This window comes from Onychomys torridus, chromosome 13 (genome assembly GCF_903995425.1).
Source record: "Onychomys torridus chromosome 13, mOncTor1.1, whole genome shotgun sequence".
NCBI lineage: Eukaryota > Metazoa > Chordata > Mammalia > Rodentia > Cricetidae > Onychomys > Onychomys torridus.
In genome coordinates, this window is record NC_050455.1 from 25061175 (window position 1) to 25071886 (window position 10712).

General features: G+C 51.0%; 1 protein-coding gene across 1 annotated transcript; it reads right to left on the reverse strand.

The window, feature by feature from the left end:
• Positions 1-1028: 1028 nt before the first annotated feature.
• On the reverse strand, positions 1029-8849 carry Slc23a1 (solute carrier family 23 member 1). Its single transcript, XM_036205227.1, has 14 exons — positions 8814-8849; positions 8136-8270; positions 7558-7715; positions 6856-6944; positions 6670-6737; positions 6345-6526; positions 6103-6223; positions 5752-5908; positions 5349-5496; positions 4781-4886; positions 4451-4580; positions 4222-4365; positions 3667-3762; positions 1029-1276 (listed from the first exon to the last, which is right to left on the reverse strand). The coding sequence occupies exons 1-14, from the start codon at positions 8847-8849 to the stop codon at positions 1029-1031; spliced, it is 1818 nt and encodes a 605-aa protein (XP_036061120.1).
• Positions 8850-10712: the final 1863 nt, after the last annotated feature.

Below are 10712 nucleotides of genomic sequence, written 5' to 3' on the forward strand. Positions count from 1 at the left end.
TTAGCCAAAATTAGGATTCAGAACTATCTACACATTTTGAAGCCCTAAAGATAAATGATCACTGCTTTATGGGCTTGTGCTCCAGATTTATGATAACTGAAGTAATTGAAAATGTTTTTAGGCTGGGCGGTGGTGGCACACACCTTTAATCCCAGCACTCGGGAGGCAGAGCCAGGTGGATCTCTGTGAGTTCGAGGCCAGCCTGGTCTACAGAGCAAGATCCAGGACACAGGCACCAAAACTACACAGAGAAACCCTGTCTCGGAAAACAAAATGGTTTTAGTTTTATGATCACGAACACTGAAACCAAATGGTATATGTGGAAGGGTTTTTCCTGTCAGTGGCACAACCTTCCCATGCCAACCATAATTTAAGTGTTGTGTGCACACCTGTAAAATCCTGTGTTTGAGAAGCTGGAGAGATGGCTCAACGGATAAGAGCATTTGGCCATCTGACAAGAGACCCCAGGTTTGATTCCCAGTACCCACATGGTGGTTCACAACTGTCCATAACTCCAGCTCTGGGGATCCAATGCTTCTGACCTCTGCAGGCACCAGACAAGGTATCTAGACATACGTGCGGGCAAAACGCTCATGTACATATAAGAGAATTACCTTACAAAAGTTTATTTGAGAGAGGCTCTGATAGAATCGTGAATTGAGAGGGGTGAGCTGCTCATGGTGCTTATGCCGGTACTTTTGAGAGACTGAGAACTATACACATAGTATGCAAGAATTCCAAGGTGCGGGCTACAAAGACTGCTTACAGACTTGCAGGCCTGGGTGCTGTCTGTACTTGGTAGGGTTAATATTTCAGCTCATACCCACTGGGAATGTCTGCTCTCACTATAACATGGCTAAGGAATTCCACCCAAATCCACATAGGACTTTTTATCCAGCCTACTCTCAAGGAAATTTGAAACAGATTACAAAAATGAAAGTGATTCAGTTTTCCTTTTTGTTGAAACAGGTGTTTGATTATCCACCCCCTACAAGAGCAGTAACACATCCTACCTTTCCTGGTTAGTCTCAGACCTTGGTGCACACAGACCCAGTTTCTGTGGTGTTTGGAGTGTCTTCCAGAACTGGAGGCTGAGTTTTTGACTTTTTAGAAAACCCTCTGAAGACTGGGCAGATAGGAATGTATCTGAAAAAGGCAGTCCTTTTTACCATGCCCATCCCAAAGGGGAAATCATAGCTCTTCAGACTGGCTGACATGTCACTGTTGGCATGGGCTCCAGCTTTCCACTGTATCAGGCCTCTTTCCTCTGGGCTCCCTGCAACAAGACAATGGGGTCATTTAAGAGGGTGACAACCCTGTGTTACTTCCCCTTCACCCAACCAGTCCTAAGGCAGACTTCTAGAATCAAGTATGGGTGATAGGCATTGCTAGAATGGAGCCCAGGGCAGGTTTGCATGCTAGATAAGCACTCTACCACCCTGGATGCCTTACTTGCCAGAGCTCTGAGAAACCCTGAAAGATTAATCCTCTGAAAAACTCTTAAAAGATGAAAATGGGGCTGGAGAGATGGCTCAGTGGTTAAGAGCACTGACTACTCTCCAGAGGACCCGGGTTCAATTCCCAGCACCCACATAGCAGCTCACACCTGTCTGTAATCCAAGATCTGACACCCTCACACAGACGCACACATGCAGGCAAAACGCCAATGCACATAAAATGTGCAATATTGTAAATGCAAAAAAAAATTTTTTAAAGATTAATACTGTGTGACTATAGATAGCATTGGCTCTGTGCTAAATAATTTCATTATTTCAGAACACCCCTGGGAGGTTTGTAGGCACTATTGCACAAAATTTGAGAAGAGACAGGCTAAGTCATTTTACTCTGATCCGGGCAGTGGTGGCATGCGCCTTTAATCCTAGCAGAGGCAAGTGGATATCTGAGTTTGAGGCCAGCCTGGTCTACAGAGAGTTCCAGGACAGCCAAGGCAACCCTGTCTAGGAAAAAGAATCCTACATTTTACTCTCTCTGAATATAGGGCTAGTGTATGCTGGGTCTAGGTTATACATTGGAGTAAGGATGTATTTTTTTTTTTTAACTTTTTATCACATTTATTATCTTGTAACCATGAGAGTTAGCATCAAAGGATAAAAAAAGCACAGGAAGTAGGTTCTCTGGCTCCATCATGTAGGCTCTGGGGATTGAACTCAGGTCATCAGGTTCAGCAAGTACCTTTCCTGCTGAGTCATCCTGCCAGCCCAAGGATGTAGATCTCGAAACACTTAATCAGTATTAGGATTCTGCATTTGGGAAATAAACCTTTCTATATGAATGAAAACCAAGCTAAGCAGAGATCCATGGGGTAAGGTTGTGCCTATGGGGAGGAGTCCAGAGATTGCACCTTCTCAAAAGGGCTGGGACTGACAGAAATAATTCCAGTTTAATGGGAGGAGTGAGGGCAGCCAGAGCTAAGAATAGCCCAGAGCTGCTGTAGTCAGTGGAATGAAGCTCATGCTCTCAGCAGGGAGGGCCAGAAGCCCCAGGAAAGGCTGCCTCAAGATGAGTTGGCCAGAGTGGGAAGGGAAGAGCTGTTTGCATGCACAGGACAGTGGTCCCAAGGTCCCATTTACCTCTCTTCCACTGCCACAGTGAAAGCATGCCTAGCCCAGGGTGCCTTCTTGCTCAGTCTTGTCCTGTTCTCATGTTCTCATCTCCTGGATGGAGCTGGCCTACCTACAGATGACTCTGGCTTAGTCTCAGCAACTTGTTCTTTAAACCCAGGTTTATGTCCCATTTTGTGGCAGGAACTCCTCAAAACAAAGTGTTTTGCACATCATCCTCAGTTTGACTCGGGGCCAAGCTGGTAAATTCCACCAGCTTTTTCTGAACTGTGTTTGACTCGCCCTAAGAGGTATAAGTCAGGTATGGTGATGGATGCCTATAGTAACACTGGGCAGATACAAACAAGAGAATGGCAAGTTTAAGCCAGTCTGAACTGCCTTGTCTCAAAAACCATGGTTAATGACCACTGTCTTTATTGAGCTTTGCCCCATCCATTCAGTTCTCAAAACCTGTCCGCAGGGGTTGTGTGGTCCAGAGGCTGGGAAACAAGCTGTTGACTGTCGGTTTGCAGTTTAATGTTACTTTATGGCTGGTCATTGTTATTTCAACACTGCTGATACAACCCGGCCTGTCAGGTTTTGAGGATGGTGTGAGACTATTCCTGACTCATAGTGGATGCTGGCTGCCTTTTAGATCTCATGGCAGTCAGTTTTTAAAATATATTCGCTAGTTGTAGGCTGTCACATTTCCACATTCCCTGCAAAAATTTGGGCAGCAAAGGTTCACTTTGGGGGCTCCCCTATTTGTGTATCAGGCTGCTTACATACTTGGTAGATTTTTTTTTCCCCCACAAACCAATACTGCATGTTTACCTGTCCAACTCTGCAAAAATAAAGATGATTTCAGCCTGGTAGCTATAAAGAATTGGTGAGGAACTCTCCAGACCTTCTCACAACCCAGGGACTATGTCATGCCTCAAGCTCTTCCCTCCAGCCAGTGGACACTCCACCAGCCCATCTGTTCCCACTGCTCGGTGGCCTGCGTGGCATCAGGCCTGGCCATCTCTCCTCAGGAACCAGGCCATCTGTTGTACAGAAGAGTCTAGCCTGGTTCTGTGCTTCTCTCCCAGCACTGACCCAGTACCTGGCACTGTGTTGTCCAGTATGAAAGCAAGGCACCCGCCAACAAACATCTCCGTGGTCAGCAGCACAGTTAGGATCTGATCCACCTCAGGAACGCCTGCAGAATAAGTCGGGCCTGATGGGCTAGTGGCCTTTTCTAGAAGGCTGTGCTCAAGGGACTTCCTGCCTGTGTAGTCCACTGACTTAGAGGCAATGGTGGCTGTGGAATATTCCAGAGCCCTGACCTTCAAGCCTGTCTGTACCTCTGTCTCCCATCTTTGGGGATAGTCTTCTGTCAGCTGCTAGTTACTGACTTGGGACAACACTTAGCCTCTGTGAACTCACATTCCTCTGAAGAGCAGGGGTATTAACAGAATTTTGTGGAACCATAGGGAAAATTAAATGAGCACACATAAAGCTTGATAAATAGCTAGGCTCATGCTTGCAATCCAGCCTCATTACAGGTGCTAGGGAAGTGCTGTCCCATTTAATTGGTTTCCAATCCACATGTGTAAGGATTCTGAGAGAGCACCCCACTTTCCCCCCCTCTCTCAAGACAGTAGAGAACAAAAGGTACCTGTGTTGATGGCGCCTGGGTTGGAATCCAGGTAATTGGGCAGCGTGAGGCCAAAGAACATAGAGAATCCCAATACAAAGAGGTTTCGAGAGGAGTTCATGTCCACAAACTGCAGGTTGGACAGTCCCACGGCGGTGATCATACCTGCCACAGCAGAACCACTAGACTAGAGATGCAGCCTGGCTAGGTGGGTCCTGCCACTCCCACTGGGCAGACATCAAACACTCACCAAAAAGAGTGCAGAACATTCCTCCCAGGATGGGGTCTGGGAGTGAGGCAAAGAGGGCTGTGAACTTGCCAATGGCACCCAGGATTAGCATGATGCCTGCACCATACTGCACAACTCGGCGGCTGCCCACCTGCGGGAAGCCAGGGGCTGGCTAGAGCCAGAAGCAGGGCCAGTTCCAGGGGAGCAGGGTGTTAGGCATGTAAATGGACTCCCAACACGGGGTGGGAGGGGAGTAAGATGAAGGTGGGATGCTCTCTCACAGGGTGGGGCTAGGCCAAAGCCAAGACTGCTTAGAAAAGGACTGTGCTGCTTTGGCTGCTGCCATGGCACCTTAGTTATCCCTAGGACCCCAATGTTGGGGCTGGATGAGGTGGACCCGTTGCCTGTGCCCAGTAGCCCAGCGATAATGCAGCAGATGCCTTCAGTGAAAATTCCCCTGTGGAGAAATGGTGAGTGGGGTGTTGGTCCAGCCTCATCGCCAGTCTGTCCTGTCACCTTGGCCCACTGCCTGCCCCTCTGGGACTGCAGACTGGCATCATCTGTAGCATCCCACCTCTGGAAGCCAGCACCAGCACTGTGCCCCAGTGCTTACTCCCCTGGACAGTTCTGAGCTTCAGTTCCTCATCTGTACCGTGAAGATAATGAGGGTCCCTGCCTCATAGCATGGTTAGCCATTGTGTAAGAATGCACCTGAACTGGGTACACAGTTGTGGGTAACTAACTGGTTTCCCTGAGACCCTCAGCAGTTCTAGAGTGAGTAATTCCCCATTCCATAATCAAGAAAATGAGGTCTAGAGGTAAGACTTTCTTGCCCAAGCCTCTTAACAGTAGGACCTGGTCCCATCCTACACTTGCTCTCATAGTGGCCGCTCAGGTTCCGACATCCAGGCGGGCATACCTGTTGATAGCATGTACTGGAGGGGGCGGTGCACCAGCCAGCCGGGCACAAGCATAGTAATCACCAATGGACTCGATGATGCCCGCCAGCGTGGCACTGAACATTCCCAGAACTGCGGCCACCGTCACTGTGGGTAGGCCCCACTGACCTGGGTTGGAGACAACAGAATAGGTTCTTGAGGAGGCGATGGCGGGTTGGGAATCGATGGGGTTATTCGAAAGGGAGAGGGGCTGGTAGGGAGGTCTCACTGAAACACAGCTCAGGAAAAAGGTTTGGGGGTAAACTACCCTGTGGCACCCACAAACAGGGCTAATGCTAGCTGCATTGTCTGCTGAACTGGGGTCACAAGGTATCTTACAGGAGGTTCCGTTGGAAGCAGGAGAGACCGAGTGAGCTTGCTTACATGGGTAGGGGATGCGGATCCAGGGTGAGAGAGCCATGATGTCCCCTCGGGCATCCGTTCGTGCCTGGAAGCCATAGGCTGTGGGATCTGCAGGTAGCACATCCGTCAGGGTCAGCACGTAGCACAGCAGCCACACGGTCATGATGGCCAGGACGATCTGGAGCAGGTGGGACGAGGGTGTGCTGCAGGCACCGGAGAGAGACCTGGTGCAGACTAACCGGCTCCTGCGTCAGCACCAGCCCCAGAACCCTGGCTGACACTCAGCCTCTGCCTGGAGCCCCTGTCCTTGCCCAGCCTTGTCCTGGCTCAGGTCTTCCCCTTTGCTAGTCCCAGCATCTGCCAGCTCCTCACCGGAAACATCTTAAAGATCTGGATGCGGAAGAGGGTGAGACCCTTGCCCCATCGGTAGATGGGCAGCAGGAAGGTGAGGTTGCGTAGGTACTGGGAGAACAGGACGATCAGTAGAATGGAGCTGGGAGCAGAGACAGGAAGGGAATATTGGAGGCCAGCCTGGCACTTGGAAACAGGGCAGGAATGGAGGGATTGAGGGCAGGGCCTAGGATTGGGCAGAAATCGTCCCATTGCCTGCTCACCAAGCTGAAATGCCCCAGTGGGAGCCAGCGCGGTCACCAGCAGCTTGGAAAACAGAGAGACCAATGAGGGAGACAGTGGGGGTGACCGTGAGAGGCCCAATGTAGCTGAGCAGGGCCCCAGGCAGCCCCATGAGCCCAATCACCACTTCCACCATGCTGGACACCATGATTGCACCCTGGACCTAAAAAGGCAAAATCGGCCGTAAGTCACCTTGACCTGGTCACTAGCAGAATGTTCAAATTTCTCAACCACCTCCTTGAATACAACTCAGCAGTATATACAAACCACCCATCTAGCCCCGCCTTGAGCCCAATCTCTACCCACCTCTCGAATCCGAGGGTGCCAGATGTGTGAGGTATTCAGGGGCATACTCCAGTTACCATAGATCTCCTCTGGGGACAGAGTTGGAGAAAACATGGTGCCATGAATACACTCTGGTGTCTAGGCTCTGGGCAGCTGCCCAGACCTCCAAGACCTCCCCTCCAGCGCAGACATCAAAACTAAACTCACCTTCTGGGGGACACTTCCACCTCTCCAAGGCCAGGATAGCCTTGGCCGGAACCAGAAACGCAAAGGCGCTGGCCTGAAACAGTGGCAGCCTAGGAGGCGGTACAGAGTAGCAATGGTGGGTGATGCAGTAGGTTAGGAACAGGGAGAGCAAACTGGAGGTTTGGAGGAAGGGTCAGAGAGAGGGAAGGCACTGAGGCCTCAGGGGGACTCCCGTCAGTTCACAGCCTGTGCTTTATCTCCAGCCCTCCATCCATCCCATCTCAGCACCCGCGAGAGCCGTGTGCTCAAAAGTGGACCACTCCATTTCTACATCTGAGGAATGCTTGCTACTGTTCTCGCCCCCTACCACGGAGCCCACCGATTAGAATTGTTCATCCGGGACAAGAATTCCCCGGTGTCCACAGAGATGCTGGAAGCCTGCTCACAGGGATGCGCAGTGGGGCAGGGAACCCACCCTAAGCTTTTGGAGTAGAGATCGAGTGAAGGAGACGCCCTAAATCACGGACTCCCTAGGAGCCCAGCTACCTAGCGCTAAGGCTGGCCGGGTGGATGGCGCAGCAGACAGGGAAGAAACCAGATGTGCTCAGAGAGAACACCTGCTCTGCCCTGTGCAAGCAGGCAAGTGCATGTGTGCATGTGTGCATGCGTGCGTGCGTGCGTGCGTGCGTGTGTGTGCTTATGAGCCGGGAAGGGGCAGCTCACCGGATGCCCACTGTAGTCTGGATGAGCGTGGTGATGCCCACACAGGTGAAGATGGTGCCGATGAGCTGACTGACCATGTGCTGGTCGCGGCCCACACACAGCGCCTCAGCCAGGAGGAAGGGCACGGCGATAGTGCCGCTGAAGCACGTCAGGTAGTGCTAAGGTGAGAGGAAATCAAGCGGTGGCCCCACAACACGCACGTGGAGATGTGCACCCCGGGTCCGTGCCCCAGACCTGGGCCATGCTGACAGGGTGCTGACTCCAATGACGTTACCCCCCAGAGATTACCAGAGAGCTACTGCTCACCATTCAGGGGCCTCAGTCTCCCTCAGGTTATTCCTACGGCTTCTGTGGATGGGCCCTTCCTGTCTGTCATATGCCATCCCCAATCTTCCCAGGTCACTTAACCTTCCTTGGCACTGCTGCTAAGTGACAGTCACTGTGCTGACCTTGTTTCTTTCTCTAGCCTGAAAATGACCTTTTGTCCAGGGAGGGGTTGGGATATGTGGGGAGGACACCGTGTAGAGCTGGGGAGGACACTGTGTAGGACTCGGGAGGCCTTGGGGAAACCGACCTACCTGGAAGCCCAGCAGGATGCACAGGTACCATGGTGGCACATCCTCAATCTTGTACAACATGTCAAACTTGGGCTCCATGGTCAAGGGTGTCTGCTGGTCCCTGGTGGAAGTCTCTGCTGAACCCAGAGACTCATGCTGGGGTAAGAAAGAGCCACAGCTCAGGGCAGAGTGATAAACAGGCAAAGCTATGTTGCCTGGACTAAGGGGGCCACAGCAGCCACCCAACAATTCTGTGAGGATGGGCTGGATCGGCCACCTTCTCCAGCTGGTGGTCACCAGTCCTTCCCACACCCCACATCCTAGTTTAGGGATGAAATCATGTCCTGGCTTCTAGAGGAATCTTTAGGCTTTCTAGTGAGGGCCCTAAGTCAGAAGACTGGAAGGTACCAGACCAAATTTGGATAAGCCCCATCTGTCCCACCTCTACCTCTTGGAGGTCCTTGAAGGTGCCACAGGGGGAGGAGGTCCAGCCCTTACTGACCCCCTAAGCCCAAGTCAGCCAGCCCCCAAACTAAAGGCTCCCTCACCTGCCCTCCACCCCATTCCCCCAGTTCCACCTGCAGCTCAGGACTGTCTCTTTTGGCATTAGAAATGTTGTCTCTGCCTTCCCAGAAAGGCCAGCAGAGGGCCAGCCCCCACCTGCCATGTCCCTGCCCAGCCCCCCACTTCCCCCAGCACCTGTGTTGGGCTCCTGGGATCCTCCTGAGCTCTCATCTCTGAGACACAGGTTTGAGAAACTTCTGAGGAGAAGAGAGGAAGGCTTTACCAAGGCCAAGGAGGACTTTACTCCACACAGTAGACATTGTTCGAAGTCAATCTGTAACTAGGTCCGTAGCTCCAGATTGCGAAAGGGAGACCCAGGCAGAGGTAAGGTATTAACTCTGGCTCCATGGTAAAGGCCACCTAAGCACAGGGCACGTTTCTGAGTTGTTCTCTGTCCTACCCGCATCCAAGCCTGGCACAAAGCCTGTCCTTGTGTCCCTAGGGAGGGCCAGAGTCTACAGGGTAAAGAGGGCACAGTCGGAGGATGACACAGGACATAACTCCTCACCCTCCTCACAAAGCCCTCCACGTGTGGATTAGTAGAAGTTAATCTTATCACCATCACTGTTCTCCTTTCCAGAATACAATCAAATGCCAATGTCTGTATTTGTATATGCACTGTCACATGTCCCCTCTGGGGCTGTGTGGTGTTAACTCTTTCACTGCTGAAGGAAAAAGACTTAGTAGTGATAGGACCAAGGCCAGACAGGAAGTGAGGTTTCAGAAAACCGATGCTAAATTCAGGTTAGTTTTGGTCTCCTGTCCTGCCAGCCTTCACTCTAAGGGGTTCCTGAGGCACCCACAGAGAGGCCTGTGTAGCCCAAGCCCTGTGTCAGGGGGAGGGTTCCCCACACACCTATTAGCCAGGATGAACTACTCAGTCTGTGGGCCCCTGTGCAAATGAGAAGGGGTTCTTGTTGCAAAAGTGTTAAGAGTTTTATTGGGGCTGGTGGCTAATGCCTGTAATCCCTGTACTCAAAAGGCTGAGGGAGGCAGATGACAGTGAGTTCAAGCCCAGCCTGGTCTGTATAGTGAGTTCTAGCTGGGCCAGCCTGGACTATACAATAAAAAAAACAATACCTAACAGTAAACGCCTGACTGAAAGGTAACTTCCTGTTACTTTCTGGGCTAGCTAGATGGCTCACTAGGTAAAGGTACCTGCCACCAAGCCCAGTGACCCCAGTTTGACCTCGAGGACCTACATGGTGGAAGGAGAGAGCTGACTTCTATAGTTTGTCTCTGACCTCCACCTGTACCCCTTTGGTACAAACACCCAAACTCAGACAGCACACACACACACACACACACACACACATATACATACACACACATACACACATACATACACGCACATATACATACATACACACACATACACACATACATACATACACACACACATGCACACATACATATATACACACACACACACAAACTAGTAATAAATAGAAGTTGGGGACTGGCAAGACGGCTGAGTAGGAAAAGACACTTGCTGCCAAGCCTGAAACCGAGTTCTGTGCCCTCCCCAGGACCCACATGCTAGAAGAGAATTGGCTCCTGCAAGTTCTCCTCCCCACACATACACATTGCACATGCCCAAGCACACACACACTAAGTATAACGTATGTTTTTTTTAAGTAACAGAGAAGCTGGGTTTGATAACACTGTAACCCGGCATGAGGGAGGTTCAGGCCAGAAGATAGGGAATTCAAGACCGGCCTCAAACATCCTTGGCAACCTAAGACCCTATCTTGGTAGCTCATGCCTTTAAAACTCAGCACTTAGGAGGAAGAGACAGAGGCAAGCGAATTTCTGCGATTTCAAGGCTAGCCCTGTCTACAGAGTGAGTTCCAGGACAGGGCTACATAGTAAGACTCTGTCTCAGAAAATAACACAGAAAAACAAAAAGTAAACAAACAAACAAACAACAACAACAACTCTCTCGCTGGGTGTCGGCGGCACACACCATTACTCACATCAGTACGCAGGAAGTAGGGGCAGGTGAATCTCTGTGAGTTCGAAGCCAGCCTGGTC

What these genes read in the sequence shown, in the direction of transcription:
- Slc23a1 (XM_036205227.1), bottom strand. Translation starts at nt 8,849, where the DNA reads ATGAGAGCTCAGGAGGATCCCAGGAGCCCAACACAG. An exon ending in GATCCGCATCCCCTACCCAT is followed by an intron (nt 5,497 to 5,751) that starts GTAAGCAAGCTC and finishes TCTCCAACCCAG; the next exon opens with GTCAGTGGGGCCTACCCACA. An exon ending in AATGTTCTGCACTCTTTTTG is followed by an intron (nt 4,366 to 4,450) that starts GTGAGTGTTTGA and finishes CTGCTGTGGCAG; the next exon opens with GTATGATCACCGCCGTGGGA.